This window comes from Diprion similis, chromosome 8, assembly GCF_021155765.1.
Source record: "Diprion similis isolate iyDipSimi1 chromosome 8, iyDipSimi1.1, whole genome shotgun sequence".
Taxonomy (NCBI): Eukaryota; Metazoa; Arthropoda; class Insecta; order Hymenoptera; family Diprionidae; genus Diprion; species Diprion similis.
Window position 1 is genome coordinate 20,476,797 of NC_060112.1, and position 26,186 is coordinate 20,502,982.

General features: G+C 37.4%; 1 protein-coding gene across 6 annotated transcripts; it reads left to right on the forward strand.

Annotated features, from left to right (window-relative positions):
* Positions 1–1,975: 1,975 nt before the first annotated feature.
* On the forward strand, positions 1,976–22,980 carry LOC124408972 (rho GTPase-activating protein 100F). 6 transcript variants are annotated; one of them, XM_046886331.1, is made up of 23 exons: positions 1,976–2,433; positions 3,408–3,531; positions 6,873–7,125; positions 11,576–11,689; positions 11,912–12,094; positions 12,358–12,516; positions 12,689–12,918; positions 13,034–13,292; positions 14,169–14,180; positions 15,048–15,300; positions 15,505–15,768; positions 15,900–16,058; positions 16,133–16,296; positions 16,437–16,785; positions 16,900–17,121; positions 17,238–17,626; positions 17,734–17,869; positions 18,037–18,156; positions 18,246–18,406; positions 18,562–18,754; positions 18,955–19,170; positions 20,130–20,193; positions 20,749–20,876. In XM_046886331.1, the coding sequence occupies exons 3-23, from the start codon at positions 6,898–6,900 to the stop codon at positions 20,750–20,752; spliced, it is 3,879 nt and encodes a 1,292-aa protein (XP_046742287.1). In that variant the 5' UTR covers positions 1,976–2,433; positions 3,408–3,531; positions 6,873–6,897; the 3' UTR covers positions 20,753–20,876. The 6 variants fall into 6 exon arrangements, with proteins under 6 accessions (XP_046742287.1, XP_046742288.1, XP_046742289.1 ...); XM_046886332.1 differs by having other exon boundaries at positions 1,977–2,433; positions 18,959–19,170; XM_046886333.1 differs by lacking the exon at positions 20,130–20,193 and having other exon boundaries at positions 1,978–2,433; positions 20,749–20,920.
* Positions 22,981–26,186: the final 3,206 nt, after the last annotated feature.

Below are 26,186 nucleotides of genomic sequence, written 5' to 3' on the forward strand. Positions count from 1 at the left end.
TCGGCTCGATGCTTTGGAACCCTGACTCGTGAATACCTTGAATGTCGATGAACATCGGTAAGTAATTTCATGCTTGACATCATCGACACAGAATTTATGCTCCGTCGATCCAGAGGAAACCCTTTTTACGTCGTTTAATATAGGTCTACATTACCGACACCAATGATATCTACCACGGCATCCACGGTATCTACCAATTCCAGATTTTCCTATATCATTTGTCTCGAAAAGGAACCGAACCGAATCGAAAAGGATACCAATGTCTCAGCGTTACCAATGTTCAGCGATTAGCGCGAACTTTTATAAAATCATTATTCGCCACATCACAATCACGTGCGGTGGGGACAAAAACATGCAGTTCATATTTTCTGTTATTTACAAAAGTTATTCCGTTCCATACGAAGGAATAAAAAGAACGGTGATTCTGAAGAATAGGTTTGAAATAAATAATAAAATAATTGGAATGACTTATAAACTTACGAGCTGTGCACGAGTACCTTTAGACTGCAGTTATACATAAATATAGCTAACTTTAACGTGACAATTGCAGATGTATCTTGCACCCTGTGAAGGGTGCAGATATATCTTGTCTCACAGTTCGCAATAAGAAGATTTATCATGTATGTATGTACATACATGCTGCACATACGTCAATAGCAGCTCGCATTCATTGATCCGAATTGACGTCGGAGGTCCGTTATTGAGCTAGGCAGTTGTGAACGCCACCTAATTGCACCGTAGTATTCCGTAGTACTCAGTAGTACTACGCCGGTGTACAGAAGTGCAGCGACGCGGGGTAGCTTACTACTATTTAATGCGTGTACGTGGTAGTCGGGGGCGGTGTAGTAGACAGGTAGCCCCAGTCGGTAGGTAGGGGCTGAAAAAAGCTGTGAATGCGCGAGGACATTCATTCAAATCCCACCCAATCACGTATCAAGTAATGCCGGGATTAAAGAGCGCCCTTCGGGTGCACCCACACCCTCCTCGTCCACAGCGACACACAATTGGCGCATCATATATTATATAAAATCTATATAATCTATCAGCTTAACGACGTACGATCATCTACGCGTGAAAAAATAAACAAATAAATAGAAATACGAGTAAAATTACAATAACCGATTATCGTAAGCCAGACGAAGTTCTTTCGTCTGTATGTATAGGTAGATATAACAAGGGTAGTAAGTATGTACAATAAAACAAATATCGACCGTCATTTGTTCGATACAAAAAATCCGTGTCTAATTTACGGCCATCTCTCAATATTTATAAGCGGCAATCGGTATTGATTTACGACGTTATTGCCAAAACGAACGACACGTCGATATATGTGTATTATATAGAACAGTGCCTTATGTGCCATCTATATATACATATGTGTATATATATAACATGTAGTTATATATATACATATACGTTTGCACGTATCAGAGATATATCTAATTTATTTCTTTGCTCCCAGTAATCCAGGGGTCGGATAAATTCGAGGATAAATTTCCCGTCCCACCGCGGCGATCAATTTTTACTATTATCAATCAATGATGCTCCTGCATCGATATTTCACAAACTATCTAGTTTCTACGACCGGAAGCAAGATGATGCATATACGTAGGATAATATACCATGTATAATAATGTAAACTTGAATCGGCTGTATTTATACTCATGAATGTCCAGGATGTGTTTTGTTATATGTAACGTGATCAGTATACGATATCATGCAATTAACGAGCGTATTGATTTTCTCTCTTTAAGAATAGTTGGGATTGAGCCCTTGTTATACGTCGAATTTAGGGAAAACACGTAATTAGCTCGGGATCGTTTCCGTTGCAATCGTGTCTCAATTAATTCCCTGGAACATTAGAGCCGGCCGCAGCCGGGTGAAAGCATGATCAATCATCGCGCGGAATCGGGGCATGGAATCTTAGCATCGCCGTGCAAATATTCGAAGGCTGCAGCCTTCCGGCCGTTCCGACGGTTCCGACGCGTTCCCCTTCGCCTAGACCTCCTCGGGTGCCTTGTGGCATCTCTGGATACCACGGGACGGGCTGGGCCGGGTAGGCCCGCCTAGCTCAGGGGGTGGTTTCGAGTGGTTCTCGGTTATCCCCGCTACGCCCCGCCGACGTCGTCCCCGTCGCCCTCGTCGTCTACCCCGATCATCAGCGACCATGCGCCGTGTCGTCGGGCAACATGTCCGCCGGGAGTTCCGAGGGTTGAGCAATGCAGCGGGATATTATTACGCCGGATTCTTTTACCCTGAATCGATTGACGTGACCGAACGTATTTATTGAAAACTTGATTAAGTTTATCCTTCGCAACAAGAGTTATATTGCGTTTAGATGAATTGTGATTGTGCCGTTTATTGTGCTAGATTTTCACCGAGGGGGTGTATTGATTTTGATGTTCAAAGGCCCGCGGAGTGCTGGTTCTAGGGGTACGTTTCGATGGTTTCTCACTTTTTCCCCTGCGTTTTTCTGTGTGTGCGTGTGTGTTTTATGTTTTTTCAGCCTTCGCTCATGTATTTTTTTATTTATTTATTTGGTTTTTTGATTTTTTTTTTTTTTTTGCACTTTTCTCGGTGCTCCCGTTTTTTTTCTTCTTCCTTCTTTATCTTCCATCCTTGTTTTCCTCTTAATCTTACCAACTGAAATTATCTTTCACCAGCGACGAAACGTGTCCGAATCTGTGTAGACAAATTCTACCGACTGTACGCGATACGTGCAGATTATTACGGCGCTGCGTGTTCAGCGGGATTACATTCCTTCGGGTCTTCTCGTTTGTGGATTAGTACAACCGCCTCGAAATTGCTCGATTTGAAATGTCGTAGGACGGGTTCACCAGCTCCACACCAACCGCCCATAACGTGTATTTTATCGATCACTGGAGTTTCCGTAGCAATATCATATCATATTACAGCGTTATTCCCGTTATCCGTTCGAAATCATTCGCCTCATTCGTTCTTGCGCGAAGTTGTGCCTTAATTGCCACCCTTATTTCGCCATGCGATATAAATCAAAACAATTATAATCTAGCCCGAGATCTGAACAAGCTGAAAGGCAGTATTAATTATCTCTCACGTTACCTTAATTCTTTATGTAATCAACCGGTCCATCTACTTTTGTTGTATGATTAATATTCCATCTTCTTATCTATAAATTTCAACGACGAGTAAAAGTAGCTACGGTATTGTCATTATTATTATTATTGTTGTTGTCGTTGTTATTATTATTATTACACGAAAGAGAAGAAGTCTTTACAAATCCATTAACACTCCTCCACCTGCCATAAATATACAAATCTGTATATACAGATATATACCTATTTATGAATAAAGAATAATAAATATAAAACCGAGTCACATACTTATACGTATTTGGAATAAATCTCCTCTCTGGTTCAATTCTACAGAGGCTTATACCATCGGCTGTGGCGAAGAAACGAATACGTGCATCACAGGATGAGCAAGAGATCACCACGCTGGCTTACCACGGATCTGTCTGCCCTTCAAGGCACTACGGATGATCTTTAGAAGGTATGGATACAGAACGGAGAAGAAAAATATGTCAAGAAAATTGTCCTAATCTGTAAACCATAAATCAATCCATTCCCTACTTTACAAGTGTGCATATGTATAGTATACATATATTCATATAAATGAATCGCAAAAAATGTGGATATTATTTTGAGATGTGATTGATGAACGTTTTTGACAATTGATTCTTTCAATTGACGAAACTTATAGGGTCGAATCCCCCCAGCGTTTTTTCGGATTTGGTAATTCGTTCCATGTTGTTCGCGACACCCTCTACATTCACGTGTAAACGTGTTCAGGGTACCATCTGTACCAGTTCCCACTTTGTTATTCGATGGGCGTATATGCGGAATTAGCGATGTCATACCTGTATAACAGGCGGGCAGGCAATGGTACACGTATACGTATGGGTGGGTATACGTATGAACAATATTCGGGTGCTGGGGCAAAGTGATCAATCACTCAATGGAGAAAACCGCACACTGTAAAACTTGAACCGTTGTATTTGATAAGCCGCGGTATTGATTTTTCTGCAAAAATTTTTTCAAGGCCACGCCGACTGTCCTTTTATCACAATTGTTTGCAGAGAAACTAATCGTGTTGCAGAAATTGTTTTCGCGAGAGTATTGATTTAGAGCAGATCGTAATCCTGCAACTCTCATCTTTCAGAAAACCTTTTAACGGATAACGGATTTCGCATGCGAAAACTGCGTAACTGACCTTATTTCTCCTCAAACGCCCGGAAGATAATCTTATTCTTAGACTTGCCTTGAATTATCTGAAAATTCACCGAATGCCTCAGATTATTCGTATCTCGCTCAACTTATACGGCAAAAGTCTGACACGATCGTGATTTACTCCACTGTATGCAGGTTGACCGCATGCCCCGGTTTTCGCTGCCACGTATATGGGTACACGTGGGCATGAATGAGTGATGAGGTGTGTGTGTAACATGTGCATGATAAACTCAATCATTAGAGCCGAGGTGAGAGTGTAACGAGTATGTGGAGTTTCCTACAGTCAATATTTAAAAAACCCTCGTTCTTTGCGCATTTTTTCATACTAATTCGTTCACCTTTTATATCGTCGAGTGCCTTACGAATTACTCATTGTTGACCAAAGAAATTTTTCGCCAATTGTTGATTTACAGTAGAAAAACCTTAGAAACGAATTTTTAACGAGGTCCCAGATTGATATAACCACCCCAAAAACTTCATGTCTGAATTGAATGCTTCTTTTCCTTCAGGACTATTTCAGTCCTTAAGTTTTTGAATAAGCCCTTCGTTTGATTTCAAATTTATCCTTTTGCAAGAATAAGAATTTCTCATTTATCGAATGTTCAACCTGCACTTTTCTACGTATCAGACGCTGTACTCCGGCCGGATTTTTCGAAATGTGGTCTTCATTTGAATCGAAGATTAAACTTCCACATTAGGGTTGTAGCTGCATATAAACCACTTCGCACTAAACAAAACGCTATATTATCACGAGTATTTCAGTAAAAAGTATAATAGAACTAGATTTTCTCGAATTTCGATAAACGATTTTTTGGGTTTCGCAAAATGTGTTTCCTGCTTGAACCTTCTTTGGTAAAAGTTATGCTGAAAGATATTCATCCATCTTTGAGATTCTCTATTGCGGGCAACAGTGGTGTAGAATGAATCCAGACTGATTGTGAGCTCTCCTCGACGTAGAGTCATATACATATACCCCAGGGTATATTATCTATATAAATATGATATATGTGTCGGTGTAATGAAGATATAAGAACTCGAGTGCCTCCCGAGTCACGTGCAGTCCCGCGGGGCATCTCATCTGTCATGTTATAGACTGCAGCCCGAGTAAAACTTCGATATTGAATATCACACGCTGCAGGCTGCACGTCGGTCGAGACCCGCGCGAATATTGAAATAGTATCAAATGCGTGTAATATCGGTCTGGAGTTCAAAATTCTTTGCTCAATATTGAGACTAGGCCTGACCTAAGAAATTGCCAAGTCAGGCAGTATTCGTACACTCAATAGACTTTCAGGGATGACGGATCATATATAGTTATCCGAAAACATTTGCTGCGAAGTTCCAGGATGAATTCTTTCATCGATCATGCTTTACTCGACGTAAAATTATCAAGTTTTTTCGTTATAACTTTCAATTATTCACATCGTTGAAACAATTTTTTTATATGAGAAGAAATGTATAACTGTTTTTGTTCCAACGAATTGAATCAGTTTATTTACGGTTTATTACCGAGTGGTAGGCGGATCTTATACAGCTACCAACGTTGTACGTAATAAATGAGGGCTCGTTACCCGTTGTCGGTCTATTTATAGGCCATACCGTAGCCCAGTCTCTAAACTGAGAGCACTCGCGAAAGCTAATTAAGAATCAATGAGAGTTTAGTCGAGAGAGGTGGATGGACTAACTGATGTTAAGGTACAGAGGTGCGACCTTGACCCGTAATTCGTTTACCTCAAAATACCAAGGCCCGTAAGCCCGCCATCTTGACCCGGAACATCTCCTCATATGTGTATATACTTTTATATAAATCCACCCTCGTAAAACCGAGCGCGTGATAATTTTGTTAAACGCGTATCTCGCACTCTGTTCTTGAATTCAATCGTCGAGACGCTCTCTTAAGTGCGACTTAAGCATGTCTCGTTAGTTAAGCGAGGGTCTCGAAATTAATGTTGTGTCTTTGCCTGTTTATCTCTTTGTACCGCTTTCCCGCGTGGGGGTTCTCTTATTATAATTTGAGCATCAATCCACTGCAATTTAATTGAAAATGAGAGCCAAAAATACATTTTTCACTTTTGCTCGTTTTTCGTTATGACCCCTTTTAGCGAAACGAACCACTGGTTCGTTGAGCTTTGACACGCTATACGGTTAGCTCTCTTTTTATTTCTCGCGATAAGAGAAGTTGCAAAAAGACGGTTCAATGAATGAAGTCTCGAGTCCTGATGTGTGCAAGAGATATAGAGAGAGCCCGGCTATACACAGAGAGAATCGTTTAAGTAACAGTAGGTTATATCTCCAACTACCCCAAGCCAAGAACTCCACTTCACATTATGAAACTTTCTACTAACACCTGACTCCCAAAAGTGCACGTTATACCCACGTACCTATAATACAAGACATTCCTGAGAGAATTCCGACCCGATTGAATCTAACTGATATTAGAGGTATACATATATACACAAATCAGTCAGAGGTCATGGTTCGAACTTGGGATTGCGTTCCCATTTCTAATTCGGCTTGAATATTAGTTTCAGATTGTAATTGAAATTTTGACTGCACTCGCTCGTGATAATTTTCCTCATATTTACGTCTTTGTCACCCTTACAGGCAGAGGGCATGAAGCACCGAACTCATGCAGTGGCGAAAATACGTACGAATCAAGTACGGTGGTCGAGTTGGTGTCGGTGGTCCGGTTGGTCAAGGACAGCAAGGGCAGCAAGAGCAGCGACAGGTGCGTGTGGTCCAGCTGCAGCGGGAAGGAGGACGGGGATTCAACTACGTCTTTCATCAGCCTTGTCAACCGCCGGAAGCTCAGCGCAGCTGCAGCGCTGCAGCCATGCTGTGCTGTGGCCGCAGAAAGGTTCGTTCGCCTTTTCCGCCCAATTTTGGCACTTCTTACACATCGCAAAGAATAAGAATTAAAAAAAAAAAGATTGCAAAGACTACATTCGTAAATAAATCATCGCTCGTTCCTTTCCCCGGCATTTTTCATCCGCTCAAACACTGAAGACTATCTATACATTAAATGTTCCTTGATAGAACAGTGAAATCCGTTTCAGAATACACCACTCGTTGGATTTTGCGTGTAGACTCGGGTCAACTAAGTGGTTTGCTTGCAATTAGTTACGCCTACTGTGCTACCCACGGGTTCGCTTGGCTGTACACGCAGTTGCCTGTGCGTGGGGGCTCGTTAGTACGTCATCTCCGATTTAAACTGTTTTAACAGTATCAATTTGCCGTAAGAATAATCGTTGATAATTGTCGGACCCAGACGTTACTTTCGGTTAAGAATTAAGAAATTCCATCACGTTACGAGTATAGTATCATATTATGTTTTGCGTAGTTAAAAGTGAGAAACGGTTTGAAAATATAACATGCAGCACGGGGTGAACGAAAAGTGAGATGTGAAGTGACGGATTTTGGAAGGGCTGAAACGAGGAATGGAGTAGGACGGGGCTAGGAGGAAACATGCCGAGGGAAAAAGTTTATTTAAATTCTACTAACGATCTCGTTAAAGTAATAAACGATGTCGCTTGGGCAGAAAATGTAACTTTCAACGCTGACGTATCAACTCGTATATCTACTTACATACATATTTTGTACTACTTTACTCGCGTACTAGTTGTATTTATATAGGTATGTACCTAAAATACTTCGCTCAAGACTAGTCTCAGACTTTCCTGCAGCCGTCTTTCGTACTCTGGGGTCCTTTCACGGCTTTTCTCATTCTCTGCACCCTTGGCGTCTGCAACCATCTCCGTCGAGCAATCAGGGCCGTTACTTTTTTTTTTTTTTGCGAGTTTTATCACACTTGACATTATGATATATATATATATACTTGCAGGCTTGTGCCAGGTAAAAATAAAGTTACGCGCAAGAGCCGAGCTTCGTCGTATAACGCGCACCATAGGTACCTATAATCTTGACTCGAGTATAGGTCTACCCATAAACACGGACATACATGCGGGTGTTCACGGAAAGGACGTAAACTACTTCCAGAAAGCAATGGAAACTAAGATAGAAACTCACGCAATCCCTACGTTTATGGAAACTACTAAATATTGAATTAACATTTGAACTTGCATTTTGATTTTGTTACGGGCGCAGCTCGAGCTCCGTGTGGTAACGTGAAGCATTTACAGGAATAGAGAGGAAATGCTTAGAATTAGAAAAAGTAGCGCCAAAACTTCGTATTATCTGCATAGGCGGCCTCAATTTTGATTTACTCGTAAATGGTATAATGTTATCGTTGATAGGTATAGCCCATCTCGCCTCTTCTAATTCGAAATCGATATCTAATTATCTTTCACGTACCCTCCTATAACGCTCTCAGCTCCTTGTTGGCTTTGTTCTGCAATTCCCATTCCCATTTTCTATCGCCTGGGTATAGGTATACCTAACTACGAGTATACCTTCGATGAAATGTACAGGCGACGTCATACATACGCACTCATCGTTACGGAAGAAGCATGCAATGCGACTGTGTAATAAACTGACGATATATTTGTACAGTAATTCGTACTATAATACTAGCTCGAAAGGTGTGGTTGATTATGAGCTAATTGTAAGTGATATACTGTGAGTTTTGCGATATGCGGAACGGTCCGTGCGCCTGACGTACTAATTGTAAGACACGCATGTTCAGGTTTGACGAACAGTAACTACGGTTGCCTACCTCAGCGCCTCAGGCGCATGGACCGTTCTGCATACCGAGAAACCACGGTATGTAATATTATATCGGGCTCGGCTCACCGTTTTCTAAGAGTGAAAAAGCCATGGAAATCTACAAGATAAAAGTACGAAAATTGGGAAAAGGGATGGAACTAACAAAATGGAACAGCTGGCTCAATATAGCATGTGACATGTGACTTGTTCACCGCAGAGCCTTTGATTCGTTCTGCCGGCCGGGAAATCATCCTCTCGAATGGCCTACATCTCAAAAATAGGGCAAAGAGGTGGGTTATTTTCTCTCAGGCCATATGAATTGGCTCATCGGTGTACCTCCGAAGGAAAAGAGGGATCTAGAACCATTGAAGTGTGAAGGGCTAATTTCGGTCGTTCAACTGACAAAAGAACCTGGCTTTGATAACGAAGCGTAAACCTATGAAATAATCATCCCTATTCAACTTTGAAGCACGCTACCTGTTCATATTCATCGATTTGGTTATTATCCCTAACTACTGACTGAACATTCCCACATACGCCATTCCTAATAGTATATTTAATTACCTCTCCGCCCCCTGCCGCCATCGATTGTTACCTAAATATAAAACCTTTCAGCAGAAAAGCAAGTCTGCAATAATTTACCCATGCGTGACAATAATTATGTACAAGTGTATACGGTCTAGGCGAATCGGAAAGAGTGAAAAAATGTCGCAGGCTGGTAAGTAGCACGTGTCTCAACGCCGTTAAATAGTGAATTTGCCATTTTATGCAGGGCTTGAAATTTAAACCGGCGGCATCAACTGCAGTTCAAGTGGGTTACGCTTTAGGGCGCGGGGAGCACGCGTGGTTGCACCCTGAGGTTGGGGGTCGTGAGGCACCGTGCGTATTGTACGCGCAGGCTACGGAGAGAAATTTACACGGCCACTTTCCTCCGCGAGCCTTACCTACTCTCGGAATTCTCGCGGTCGCGTTGAAACGCAGGCGCATTCGGACAGTATCGTATTGCAGGATTGCCCATGCCCATGCCCCCCTTTCATCCCTCTCTCTCTCCTCTCTCCTCTTCGCTTGCGTGCGACGTCTGTACTACAAGTTCGTCCGCGCCCTCGACGTCCTCCTCTCCCGCTTCGCAAACCCCCTCAGCTTCCTCCTGCCTCGCCGCACCCACTGGGCAGCGTCATCTACCATCCCCCGGTTTTTCACTTCGTCCCTTCCCCTCTGACGCCTTGCTCTACCCCGTCGCAGCCCGCCGACAAGAGTTGTAGAACGACGTAGAGTGTGCAGCGGCGCTGAAAGAGGGTGTGAGGTAACGTCAACGGTCGATATCCTATCCTCCGTAAAAAGAGGCGCACGCGTAGGCGGTACCATATACCCATACCTATAGTATATACCTATAATCATACATAAGTATATATATAGGTATAGGTATGTACTACATCGAGAGCGTAGACGCGGCTTCCCGCCATATTATTTGCAATGGGGTAGCGCGATGTGCGATAAGGCCGGTTGGGGGTACTGCTTCTTTTCCCGTCAGGTAATTTCACTACTGAGGAAAAACATAGGTATATGTCTGTATGGGTACATAGGTATGGTATAACCAACTGCCATTTACGACTCCTTTGGTATATCCTGATGTAAGGGTTCGATTGTGTGTTACACACCCCCGTGCTGTGCTGCCATGTCCTCCACAGCGCGAATCCATGAATCGCCGACTTGAGGTTTCCCGACTGAATTGCAGCAGCTAAGCCATGAGCACTACCAATTCACATAGATGTATACGTATATGCAATATTACGGAACGTAGGATAAATGGCGATGCTCAAGCGCATGGACCATCCATCATGTCAGCGTTATGGCGTGTTTCAAGATTATTCGCCAAACTATGATGGGTTCATTCATTCGTGCAGAGAGAGTATCCTGTATGATTATCGCTGATTCGTGCATTCAACGCGTACGTTAATTGACTATTCTGTTATATCCTGTTGCGCATTTCGCCAAGAAGTATCTTACATATTATATGCCTAAATGCCTTGCGAGAAATGCGTATATTCTCGTTCTCGTCGTTCATCGAAGTATACGGTTCTTTGAAAAATCATGACAAACACAATTTTGAATCACGTTCAATATACCGTTCGAATAATTTCATTGTATTAGAAAAATCTATAATTTTTCAAGAATTTCTTTGGAGAATTGCAAATTCAATATAAAAATTGAACATTGAATTATGTACAACTTTATTTCTTGTTGTGACAAATGTATTTTTTCGCAGGATAAATTTTTATGAACTTCATTAATTAATCCGAAATATTTTTACCATGCGTTTTGACTGCTACAGACATCAATAAATTATCGAATGAATCAGTTCAATTGGGGTAATATATTCTATCGGAATACTCCTGGACCAAATTGCAATCCACATAGATTGCCACATCGTGATGAAACAATTATATGAATATCAGTTTCGATTTACTTGAAACTTGAGAAATCAACCTGATCTGCAAACGACCATTGCCAAACGTATAATAATAATTGATAATGTTGAGCTACCTGCTGATGAATCTATCACCTGCAGCATTATGTGTATATAAGAGCACAAAGCACTACCATTGTGGTCAGTATAAATAATATAAAATGATAACTGTTTTCAGGAGGGGCGGGGGGAGGTAACAGATATAAGTGCAAGTCCTGGGCGGCAGGTCCCCGTCAACCAATTGCGTCCAAAGGAACCACCACCTATGGTGATTCAAGGAGATTTCAGAAAGGTACAAGAATAAACATTTTTATTACATGACATGTTTCTCAAACCTGTATAGTGCAACTTTTCAAAAAATTATTCTAATAATAAGTTTAAACAAAATTTTCAAGTCTCTGCAAGGAATGGGAAAATTTATAGTAAAAATTTGCAAACATAGTAGTTTGCGAATTTTGCCAATTGCAAATGAATAGCATTTTACTCCCTGACATAGAAAGAGTTTCCATTGCAGGTCAGTGGAATAAGTACGGAGATATTCAAGCAAATCGAAACTGTGGAGAACGATCTCGATGCATCAACTGCAGCTGCACTAGAGGCTGTAGATCGGCGTGGAGAAATGGTCGTTCGTGTTATAGAGCCACGCCAATTGGGTAGGCAGGCTTCGGAGGCTGCCAAAAAGTTTATGGGGATGCAGGTCCGTCCGAGAGAATATTCAGCTATCTGTAATCGTGAAAAGAATTAGTTTTGTTGTTATCATATGACTTCGATACTTGGAGGTATTTGTTATAGCAAACAACACCCAGACTATTAATTCAACGAAATTATTAACCATTATTGTAGTATATACGAATGAATATCCTATCATCTCCTAGTGTCAGTGTTATTGTACCTATTGATCTCATTTTACACTTTATATTTATTACCTCTGTTCCTCACGATCTTTTATTCGATACCTAGGATTCAAAACATCCGGTACATTTAGTAGAAATTATTAAAAGGCCGGGACAAACTTTGGGTCTTTATATACGGGAAGGCAATGGGATAGACAGAAACGATGGTGTTTTCATATCAAGAATTGCTCTGGAGTCTGCTGTTTACAACAGTGGATGTTTAAAAGTGAGTTGAAAATTTTGGTGCAGCAGGCAATTAGTGCAGCCTTTCTGGATATACTATTTAGTAAATATAACTACACTTCATGCACGTATTGTTATTGCAATTTATTTACAAGATAGAATAACTGTAGTAAGATTTATGATCAATTTATTAACACTGCAGCTAATTTTTTCAGGTAGGTGATGAAATTTTGGCAGTTAACTTGGTCAGTGTTTCACACATGGGTATCGATGATGTAGTAATTATAATGTCAATACCTCGGAGATTAATCTTAGCGACGAGGCACGGACCTCATCAACCAGTGTCACACAGTCGTCAAAATGAGCACAAAGCGCCTCCTGTTGTTGTCATAAAACGAGAGCTCAATGAAGATGAGAGTGATCATACCACGAGCAATCATATTAGGTAAAATCACTATTCCTTCACTGTAACACGTGCTTGTTTAAATGAAAGAAAGATTCCGGCTAGGCTCTTCTTCATGATTACCTAAATTCTTATAGTTCATTGTCGACTTTTGCAGGGATAGCAGTCGCCGAAGAGGTGATGGAAGAGAAATGTTGCCATCTCGATCCAGGCTAGGCCTAACAGGTCTTGGTTCCAGTCAGGATTTGGGATCTAGTAACGGTGATCTCTACTATAACTCTAGGCCTGAGAATCATTGGTCATATCAACCTCCTCCGCCACCCGTTATCACACATCAACCAAAGCCATCAACTACGCAGCACTTTCAACCGTACGAACGTGGTTATCCAAAAACTCTGGAAAGTCTCGCAGAAAAAGTAAGTTTCAGTCTACTCTTAATATCATAACAATTTGTCGAGGCACCCCCAGAGTGAACCAGAAAACACTTTGATATCAACAGATACTATTGATATATTAATGCATTTTTTGTCTTTTTGTTTGCATTTGAATTATTAATATTATTCACCTCATATTCATTAGGCCCATCATGCGAAACATGATGAAAACACTTCGTTGATATCATAAATGTTATCTGCTTTAACCTGTGAATTCAAAATCTTTAGATGTTATAGATAATCTCAGATCAGCACCCTTTTATACCTGTCTGCACTATTCAACACTTGTTTGCCCTATATTCTGTGACATTGTGTATATCGCAGATTAAAAACATCAACAAATATCCTGACGTATACAACAATTCATTATCTATAGTCAGCTTGCATATTGTTGATATCTGCGTCACTCGGATTGATGGAACAAATGCCTTACCAATCGAAATTCTAAAAATGTTGAAGTCAATAAATATTGTTGGGATTGCAAAAATGTTTGTTAGTAATGTTGGAGTTGTTATATATATATCGTTGACATATTATAGAAAGTTTATATATCTTTGGAAAATGTAAATGGCTCAATTTAAACTACTAAACTAATTATTTCACAAAAATTGGAAAATTCGTCTTTAATAAATAAATTTGGTTTTCTGTCTAAAACGAAAAAAAATACGAGTGACAGGCAAGGAGAAAATATGTAAACAATTATTTACTGCAACGTGACAATGTTTTTACAAATATATACCATATCTTTGATTTTTGCTAAATCTGAATGACGTAGAAAAGGCAGTTTGCAGTATGACTCAAATCACGAAATTCATTTACTAATCGGTTCTGAATGAATGCTACATTGAAATTAACCAGGATTTTACAAAGGTAAAGACAACACAACATTTCTTGATAAACTAGATTTGATATATTGCTGTGGCATACACTAATTCTTTCGTTATCTAATCATAATGCTGTTTTTTCTACATACATATATATATACCTATAACATATATATGTATATATATATATCTTTTAATTTAATTCCCTTCATGTATAACTAGCACTTGATTGTCAAAAATCATTGGGCAATGTAAAGTGGCGAAGCTATTTAAAGATGATAATTGCAGTTACGTTCTATGTACTTGCAGAATAAGCTAAATATACACAATGCCATTATATTACTACACTTCAACTTCACTATTTTATTTTATTTTGTTTCCTCACAAATAACATCACTTTACTTCCCCTTCCTTTTCTGCAAATAATGAAGTAAATCACGCATTATTTAAATGTATATGTTCACTATCAATCATTATATAGGTATATTGTTTAACACTTTTGTAGAAAAATGTTCAGTTATTCAATTATAAGGGTATGAAAGAATTATATGCCGTGTTTTATGTTGATTAGTGAACCAATTTTCATTGAATTTGCACGTATCTAATTTAAATTTGTTATTTTACTTATTGCATATGAGTAAAAGTGTATACCAATATATTAGAGTGTGAGAGAAAATTTTTACATAAAAATATATTGTAACATAAAAAATATATGTATTTCTTATTAATGTTAATATAGTATAATTCAAACAGAATTCAGTTTTTTGTTAGAAACATTTTCTTTCTTGAAGAAATTAGTATTTGTTGAATGTTAAGCATTGAAACAATGTCATGACTCTCACACATCTATAGTCTTACTTACAAAAGCATCAGATTTGAATGGTGGAAAATGTACAATACAATCTGTTGGTAGGTACATTCATTCTACACTGGGCCTGTGATGCCATCGAATAGTGGACGCCGTATGTCAACGGGTGGCGGAATGCAATCAGTTGCCGGCAGGTTGTCAGGGCAAAATCAAACTGGTCACTACGGATTTACACAGCATAGTAGTAGTGGCAGAATCATGCCTCGCAGCGGATCCGATCAACATTTGCCTCGTGTTGATTACACAAGCATAACAACTCCTGCTCGTCATACCTTACTGAGATCTAGTTTGAAATCTGGTAAATCACAATAAGCGAATTAATATGAAACACACACTTGTGTACAGATTAAGTAAAATATCTAGATTAACTTAATATGCTTTTAAATTCTTATGTGATTTTTATTAAGACAGTAGAGTGGAAGTAGCAAACTCGACTATAATACATCCTAAACACCTCTAAAACAAAAATTCTCAATCACAATTATTGAATCTAATTAAACAGGATCTTCGACACTTCGTTACAACTCACGCTACAGTACCCAGAATGACACTGGATCTTCTTCGCAAAGGCAGGGACAATTCGGCACCTTGACCAGAAGACATAGACCTTCTCTGGATTATGCTTCTGATACAGAAGCGACGTGCTCTAGTTCTCCTAGGTCGGCATATTATCACTACAGGCACAATTTGAATAACCCTTCACAGAGCAGTGCTGTTTCTCACTTAGCTACACTCTCCAGATCTCAGATCGGGCAAAGTTCCTCAGGTATATACATATATTAGTTTTCAAATTTTTGCCTTATTTCTATCACGTTGATTGCAGCTGTAATCAATATTGATGTTTAAAAAATTTTACGATATTCGCAGTCTGAAATTTGTATAACATATTATTGTCAGGACTACGGTCTAATTCTTTACCAAGAAGTGGCAGAACATTACCGCAACAGCCAGGCGTTCGAACTGGACTTAGTACTGTAACATCTGGTCTCATAGATCAAGAAGATAGCGATGGTGCTTTGTCTGCTCCTGAATTGCCTTCTATTAAACGTGATCGAGGTACTTGAAGGACTAGTAAAAATAAAATATAATTTTGGAATTCAATTAACCGAAAGTCTCTCAATCCGTTACAGGCAGAATACCATCATCGCCGAGTGTATTTACGTCAGATGAGTACAGAGCATGGTTGAGCCGTACTCCAAGCACTAGTGCACTTTATGAGCAGATCAGAGCTACCACCAATAGACCTCCACGTTACACTTACAGTGCTGAAAATATCCACGCTGCTGCTAATCAGGTTCTTCTACCTTTCCACATCTTAAAACTTATTTGATTTTGATGCAATGCCAAGTTCAATTGATTTTCACTTAACTGAATTTTAATTAAGGACATGTTTATCTCCAATAGTAATCATTTCTTTGTATATGTCACATGTAGGCTGAATATGGTGGCTATGGCTCTTATCGGCCAATGTCTAGCACATTGGATCGGTTATCTACAAGGTCTGCGTCTGCTCAACAAGTAAATCTGGCGAATTTGCGAGCTTCGACAGCTATCAGTTCATCCTGTCATCGAACATCGTCAAATCCACGGCCAGCATCTGTAGCTTCCAATACTCGATCATCTTTGTCTAATACAAAGGCTGCTTTAACTAACTCAGCAAGTCAAAGAGCCAGTTCTGTTAGGAGAATTAGGAATTTGTTAGATCTAGAGTCTACGAGAAATATACCAAATCCTACTCCAACTAGAACTCAAGATCAAAGACTGCTAGATATAAACCCTGCAGGTGAGTTATGGTCATCGTATTCCATTTTTTGGAAGTAGACAAAATAACATCATAGACACATGCGTATGTGTTACTTATAAATTTCATCCTGTTTCTTTTTTCTGGTTTGGACAGAGTTCCTCAAATATAAAATAGAAAAGCCACCAACAGTAGGAACCCCTAGTTCCACCAGCTCTTTATTGAGTTCCCTTGGCGAGGGAAGTGCTGGAGGGGATCTAGCAAGTGGTGTCAGTGGTCTACTCTGGGTCCACTTGTTAGCAGGCCGTGGTCTTCGGTCTACCACTTCATCCTCGGCCGCTACTACCCCATCAACACCATCTGGACAACCCAGCCTTGGTAAGTTCGATTGAAACTGATTTCATACATGTCACATAAGCATATACTTGAAGAATTATAGTTTAAACTATGATTATTATTGTGGCTCATATTTAATATTTAAGTTTCCTCAACAGGTAGTTGTGGCTTGAGAGATCTTTACTGTGTATTGGAGTGTGATCGTGTGCATAAAGCCCGCACTGTTGTGCGTACGGGGGATCTGATGTTTGACTGGGATGAAACATTCGAGTTGGATTTAGTTGGCAATCGCCAATTGGACTTACTGGTGTATTCGTGGGATCCTCAGCATAGACACAAATTATGTTACAAGGGATCGGTACATTTAGCAACTCTGTTGAAAGAATCTCCACTTCATCAATTGGCACTGAAGGTCGAGCCACGTGGTACTCTTTATTTACGCCTTCGATACACTGATGCTCACCAAACTTTTAAACGGCGTGGACTTCCAGTCCTATCTCTTGCAACAAGAGTAGCCCCACTGTTCGGAGTTGATTTAGATACTGTGGTAAATATCAGTAGCATATTTTATCATATTATCTATAGTCTTACAGATTATGCATTGACAATTTTCTTCATGAAGAGAAACTAATTTTATTAAACGTTTTTTCACAGGTGAGCCGGGAAAGCAAAACCGGAGGTGTTCCGGGTGGAGTCTCAACAGCTTTGGCAATGTCAGGTACCCAGAATGTTCCTATTATCGTATGGCGCTGTGTTGAAGAAGTCGAAAGGCGGGGACTTGATATAATTGGTAAATTGTTACACTAACGGATTTGAATTTTTTTTTCCTATTTTGTTCCCAAACTTGGAATTGAATAGTTGCAATTCGAAATTAAAATTAAAAGTTAATCTCTGATGTGATGCAATGATATATCTTTTTGATTTTCTATCACTAATGTAATGTTTGGATGTAACCAGGCCTATATCGGTTGTGTGGATCGGCAACAAAGAAAAGAATTCTGCGTGAGGCATTTGAGCGCAATGCAAGATCCGTTGACCTTTCACCAGATAATGTCCCTGACATCAATGTTATAACAGGTATAAATCTACGAAAGGTCACATGATAATGGAATAGGTAGCAATGAAATATATGATTACTAGAAGTCATCCACATTTTCTTTGTGCAGGAGTTTTGAAAGACTATCTGAGGGAATTACCAGAACCATTGTTTACAAAGTGCCTCTATCAAATGATGGTTGATGCACTCGCTGTCTGCCTACCCGACGATCCACAGGGCAATGCTAAACTTATGTTCAGCATACTAGATTGTTTACCAAAAGTCAATAGGGTGAGTTCGATCCTCATGTCAGTCCAGTAAAATGATATACCTATTATTAATAAATCTCTGCATGGTCTAGACGATAAATTAGAAAGATAACATTACAATAAAGTATACTGATTTAAATTTATCATAATTATTCTAATCATATTTTAATGTCACAGTGTACACTGATATATTTATTGGATCACTTGGCAATGGTTGTATCGCAATGCAACAAGATGTCTCCAGCAAGTTTGGCAGTTTGTTTCGGTCCAGTATTGATGCTTCATTCGGAAGATAACACACCCCCCTTGGACTTCCAACAACCAATTGCAGTTCTTAAGTATCTCCTTGAAATATGGCCTGTGAAGTCAGGTAATGTTATCATTTGTACCATTGATATGAAATGATGAAAGGCGTGTCATATTGTTGTAATCTTTCACGTAATGTACCACTACTAAATTCAAGTCTTCATACTTTCGCGTGAAAATTTGATCGATGACAACGACCTAATCTTGAAATTGAAATTATGGGATAATACATAAGGGCCAAGTAATCAGCAGCTCGTTTCACAGACAGTTCGGAAGATTTCTTCAGCCGCTTCAACGCTAACTCGAGCTATGCCGCAAGTCGGTCACAGCAATCAATCGGGTCAGTCGGCACAGGGCACATTGGGTCGCACCGGGCTGCCCTGGCAGCAGCAACCCTCACTTCATCATCCGCCCCCCAGTACAACACCCGTAACGCTTTCAACCTCCACTCGACCTCCACCACCAATCAAGCCGCGACAGGTTAGCTAAAAAATCTGTAAACATAAAATGCATATATTGAAAAATATTGTAATAGTGAGTGTTGTAAGATGCTATTAGGTAAGTAGTTATACTTTATCTCAATAGTGGGCCTAGGTCTCGAAAATTTAATTTTTTTCATAGCAAGTGAAAATATTTGGAAAGTAGAGTATTGGTAATAGCATAAAAAGCTGTGACATATTGTTTACGCTAATAACTTAAGCTTAAGACACTTTCAGACTGTTATTGTTGTGTACTGTCAGTTATGCCCGATGATTAAGTTTATATTGTTTCAGTTGTTGATATTGAAAAATGTAACCTCTGTAATATTTTTGTGAAACCTTGCTATGCAAATGAAGGATTATCTTACATTATCAAATAGACAACGTATAGTAGTATTGTTGAGGGATACTAATTCAAACGAATCAATGGACAGAAAGAAAAGGCAGGCCATGTACGGTGCTTCAGTTCTAGGATATTATTATGCATGTTGAAATCTATTGTACTACCTATCATTTGAAAGTGATGCTTTCGATGTCAACTGAGCTGTTTTTTCTCCTTGATAACGTTAAGTTCTTAGTAAAATCAAAGTCTCTGAGAGGAAAGATTCGCTGAGATTACAAGAAGAACCCAGTATAATTATATATTGAGTTGTTTGGAAATGATGATCTTGTTGGCAGTAAAATCAAAATGAGACTGTAGATGTGCTTCTTCAAAATTTCAAATGCTATTTCAGTTATTTTAAACTTGCAGCTTATGGTCAGCTATACTGTACATATACTATAACACCTCACGCATGTTGTCTCTTATACTTACATAATTTGATCATCAATTGTTTGTTGAAAGCTATACTGTTGCTTACGATCATAATAAAATATGGTTTCAATCGATAGTTTATACTTTACATCATTCTACATAGTAATGTTTGTTTTATATTTTATTTTGGTTGGGCACGTATTCAGAGCAAGCGCAAATTGCCGGCTATTCCAAACCGCTGACAGCACAGAGACGCCGCTTCTTGCACAGGTATTATTATTTTTTCTCCCATCTTATTCTTGACTTCACTATAATCTATCGCAATATGTGTATTAGATGATTCTTAGTCTAATTATTAAATGTGTTTGGAAGAGTACGCAGGTATCTATATCATATTCAATAATCGTCCATCGATATCGGAAAATACTTAACTCTTGGCATGGGTATTATTTCATGATCACATTGCAAATCATACTTTCAATCATTTTGCATCCATAAAATAATGGCTGTGTTATTAACATCGATCGCACGATTTATTTGATTTCATTAATTTCTTATGTAATTGCATTCGGATAAAATACTTGAAAATTACATTGGATGAGAGCTCTTCTCTGCTACATATATGCAATACGAATATTCATAGGGTGAACAGTTATTTAAACTAAACACGAGTGAATAATGGAGAATGCGCAATAACATGCTGTTTAAACATAAGATAAAAGCTATTGAATGCTTGAGAGCAGTGCGTTATATATATACACATACGCACACATACATATATGTGTATATGTATATTTAAACGAGGTGTGGTGTGTGCCTATGCAGGTGATAGTCTCATCCCCCGGTTCGCCTAGCAGCGAAGAATCAGCTTCACCGGAACCAGTTAACAAAGGACTTGGTGGGTTGGGCTTCGCTAGTAGTGAAACGACTGAACAAATAACGCCCACTAGTAGTGTGGATACAGATCAGGAAGGAAATTCTGCACACCCAGAGGAAGGAGAGCGTGGTGTAGAAGGTGATGCGGAAGCGAGTGACGACGATGTATCAAAAATGCGTTGAATGATGCTGCTTCCTAACGTGTACAAAATGGAAAGTCAATTGTGAAGCTGCGCTAAGTGAGTATCAAGATGGATATTCTTTCAATGAAACGCTATAAGAAACAGTTCTTTTATCAAAGAATACATTGTTATATAAATTTTTAAATATTATGAATAGGATTACTATTCGTTATGAGTCCGAGTTACCATTTGGTCAAATTTGAAAATAATTTTCAAATCGCCTTTGTTACAAAACTTTATTCTGATTACTCACCCTCCTAATCTAATACTGCGTATGAGAACAATAGTGAACGTGGTTTTTTTTTCGTTCCATCTTTACAGACTATCAATCAATACAAATTTAAATAAGCGACATTAAAAAAAGTTCATTTGTAATTAAATCCACTACTATTTACATATTGGTTACGAAAAGGTCGATTTATACAATATACTATACATATATAGAAATATCACGATATACATGTGCTTTTGATAAAGACTATTATTCATATAGCGTTAGCTAGACCTACATACGCAACTATTTATAATGAATAATAATAATGAATAATGATTAAATAATAATATCGAATATAAATTCACAATATTGTATATGTGACAATAGAAACCATGGAACTCACCAAATGATAATAATTACAAGTTACGAAACACTAACTTTTAACCATTAATAGCCAGTATTATCATATGTTTCTTTGCCCATTGCATCCAGTGAGAATATAGACATGTATGGATGGGTAAGAGATTCTAAAAAAAAAAACTATTAAGTAAAATAAATAGGCAAATGCATAACCAAAGTGAGACATAGCTTTGCAAATATACCAATATTTGTAAAATACACTTCGCACAGTTAGACGTATTGTGAAAAAAAATATTTAATCTAGGTCGATACATTATATGACGATTATAATGAACCATAAACGTATCTAATGCCGTGTCTTGGCCTGCCGAAAGAGCATGTTTCAGTACACTTAAATTTGTTTGGAGTAATAACAACGTATACAGAATATCTCTCAACTTTCAGAGGTCTTAAGCCTCTATACACGAAAACTTGAGGTATAAGAGCTTGCATACCATTAATCTTTTATGTACTCTTATTGCATATCAGCCATTTACAGACGATAATTGCAACAGTACATATTAGAATTTGAAGGATCAGAACATGTACAAGATAACCTGGAGTAAAAGTTTTCCAAGTATAACTCCAGTATTCTTTGCGTTGGGATGAGAGATGTGATAGTCATCAAAGCTTCTCGTTGATCATTCCATTTAGGTTTTTTTCGGATCACATCAAAAAGCCTCCATGCAGGCTGATGTGTGCTTCGTAATTCAAATGACACGGCTACGACATCTTTTTCTATTTTTTCAATAAACATTTTCTTTATACAGGTTTTTCTGAGCCCAAATTTTATTGTATAAAAAATGGGAACCTTTACTTCTGCAGGAAATGATCATCATCGTCTTTGTATTCCGATTTAATCTAGCACTAACTTAACACAATGGACCATATTTATCATACTAAAATGTTTCTAAAAGTATTTTTCTTTTTCTTCATTTATTCAGATCAGTTACGTAATGACTGACAATGAATCTCAGTCTCTTTTACACGTGTACATATATTAGTTGATTATTGCCTATTGCACGTTAAATCGTTACATTTTAATTCTCGCGCTGAAACGCCGGATTGTATCTGTTTACCAAAAAAAAAATAATATTAATAATAATTATAATAAAATAACAAAAATTACTAAAGCCACGTGAGGAAATTCCTCTCAGAACCAAGTAATTATAATCAGAATCAGCTACTTGTTTAAATGCGTTGCTGACAATGACTGTAATTTTTTGCAACGCAATTTATCGAATTATTTTTACCATTATACATAATCAAATATGAATTAAGTATTAACAATATCAAACTAGTGAATTAAAAAATACAAATAGCGTTTACTTTACGAAATTGCTATTTGATTGATTGAAATGACTGCGATAAGATTGTCGAACAATAATAATGCATGGCAAATATTAAGAAAAAATGAGAAACAGCAATTTCGTTTGTATTTCGCACAAGTACAAATGAAATTCATTTATAGCTATGGTTTGCAATTGTAACTGCAATTTGGTTCTGAAGGAGCTTCAATTATCAGAAAATTGTTATACGTCTTAAAATGCATTGAAGTATTTATACAATGATTATGAGTGTGTTGAACTTTCATTTCTATTTTATACAAATTATTCGTTTGCTATCATTCTAATAATTCATACGTTGGATCATATGCCACCAGTTATGATAATAACTGTTATATGTTTTGCTCCAAAAAAGAAATTGCACATATTATTTGACAGGGTATCCAAAGCGAATAAGATATCTGGGATCCAGTTCAAAATATTATAGGTGTGTTCATAAATTGAAGTAACGTCAACTTTTGTCCTCATACGATAGTTGGACTACCCTGTATTCGATGTTACTTAATAATATTGAAATACCCATGTTCATAAATATTGTTCATTTCATATTATTTTCATGTCAATACGTCACATCACTATGCTATATGTTATAATGTAATTGTTGAATCAAAATCTGGAAGATAGAAGTATTATATGTATACAATATATTGTAGTCATACTTGTCATTAATTCACATAAAATAATCATCAAGTAATATGTTGAAAAGTAGTAGTTGTAAATCAATTAATTGTTACTTGTACTATTTGCAACATATAATACTATTTTATATCGTGTGATAATTGCCTAATACATACATATACATACATATACATACCTATAATATGTCAAATTCCTGGCTTTGAATCCTTGGAAACCGTTCAAAGCTAGATTTATTGTATCGTATACTGACGTATTGCCATGGAAACGCCCACGTCTTCACACGTTATACTTGTCACACGAATCATTGTGTAGGATAATTTCAACAATAATTGAAGCATATAGGTAATTGATAATGCTGGATATTAAATGTCTAGAATGGGCCTGCAAACGTCCTCGTTATTATATTGGCACCAACCTGTTTGATAAATATGCATTCCATTTTTATATGTTTGTCGGATCATTATCAATTTTGAAGTAAAAATTACTGACATTTAATTAATACTTTCTTTTGCATCTAGCACTGTTAACAATTAAACTTCCAATTACCTACGTGATTGAGAATTACTAAGTAAATGTAAATGGAACTCTATGTACATATTGACCCATTGCAACAATAAGTTATCATTAAAGGCTAAAAATTTTTATAGTTATTTGAGGACAACACGTACATACATACACACGCATACGAATATATATAATATTTTGGATCACAGTCGTTTAATCATGTAAATATTTTTACAGACCTTAAGTCTGTGTCGAATCTCAATTTTTTTAAACTAATCTTCCCTAATAATTCCAAACACATATCTTTGAATTACTCATCTTTGTATTAAATTATCATCAGATTATATACTGTAGTATGTATTACGATGTATCAAATAAATTGTAAGATATGTATTTTGCATATTACGGTACCCCAGTTGCAAGTAATCATAAATGAAATATTTCAAATGATATGAAGATGGTGATGTCTATGCGTGAAAGAAAAGTTGCAATTCAATCAATTACCTGACAGTTATTTTAGTTTTTTTATATTACAATTATTCTAAAACTACACGAAGTTTTTACCCATTTATATTTGTACTCGCGAAATTTTCCAAACTTTCATTAAATTGTATTGCAGATTGGATCAATCAATTCCATTGGTACAGTTGCAATACGCAACCAAATAAGTTATTATCGGAAGTAATTCTGATATACTGTGGAATACAGCAAAATTTTGAATTCAATAATTGATCAGGAAGTTTAGACATTGTATTGCTTGATTTACATCTGTGTTATTGCAGTCTCAAGGTTGTTACAATAAATTATGTCAGGCTTAGAGTGAAATATTAACTTTCTTATGTAATAATATCTTTTCGCTGTATAAGCGAAAGATGGCATAAATATATTATATATTTAATCTCATTTACTATTGTAAAAATATTTGGCCTTCAAATGGGGTATCTTATAAATCAAAGCATTGTACTTCCCGGAGAAGAAAATGAATAGACTTGTGATCGATACTGCATTTGAAATATTTAATAAAAATGATTATAACATTACTCATCTAACATATCAAACAGAACAGTAGATTTTTTGTTTGAAAAAGAATAGGAATGAGATACGCATCCTTGATTAAATATCGTGTCTCTGATTTTCACAACTTCAGAAATTAAATATGTGGGTACATATTGTTAGTCGTAATATTTCAATCATCTTGCAATTAAAGCAAAAATTTTTGCACCACATGATATGACAAGGTCCAGTCATTGGAAACTGCCTCTGATTTTAAATTCCCACACATTATTTCTACTTGAACATGATAAAATATGTATATATACAGATTATTATTATATACAGTACAATTAAAGAATACTTGTGTTGCAGATATTTTAAAATTATCGCAAATTGTGTGAATATTCAAAATTTCCAACGAACTCAAAATAATAATAGCAAATGACACAAAGTGAAGTTAGAGGTATCTAATAATTTTGTAAAATAAGTTGACTTCGAAAAAAGTTTATAATAGTTGGAATGATGAATATCTAAACAATTTTCTTAAACCACAATGAACTGAAAGGCTTAAATATATTTGGTTGTAAACATATCTGTTTAGGATCTTCTAATTTTATATATAGCATACCTCGTGGGCGTTACGTACAACACAAATACATGTAGTAATAATTAGTGAATATTCTTACATTTAATGGCGAAAAGTATGAGCACATGTTTTACACACAACATTGCATGAAATTAAGTCATTTAGTAATTGTGAATCGTAATCTCATATGCTATTTTACAACTTGGGTCATTCGAACAGAAGAATAAATATTTTTCTGTAAGCTTGTAGAGAAAATTGTTAATTTCAGGTTTCCACCATGTGAGTTACAACGTACATAAAGCAGCGGCAAAATTTAACAACTGTTAATTATTGAATCACTCGGGTGCGCCACACAGAATAGTAACTGATTTTTCCAATTTAAGGGGTCTACCCAACTGACGAGCAAAAAAGAAGGGTTTCTTCAGGAATTTTTTTAATAAGTTTTAACTGTAAATATTGATATAAGCTTTGTTAGGCTTAATACACTCTTGGATTACATCAAGAAAATTTTTTTAATTGACTTT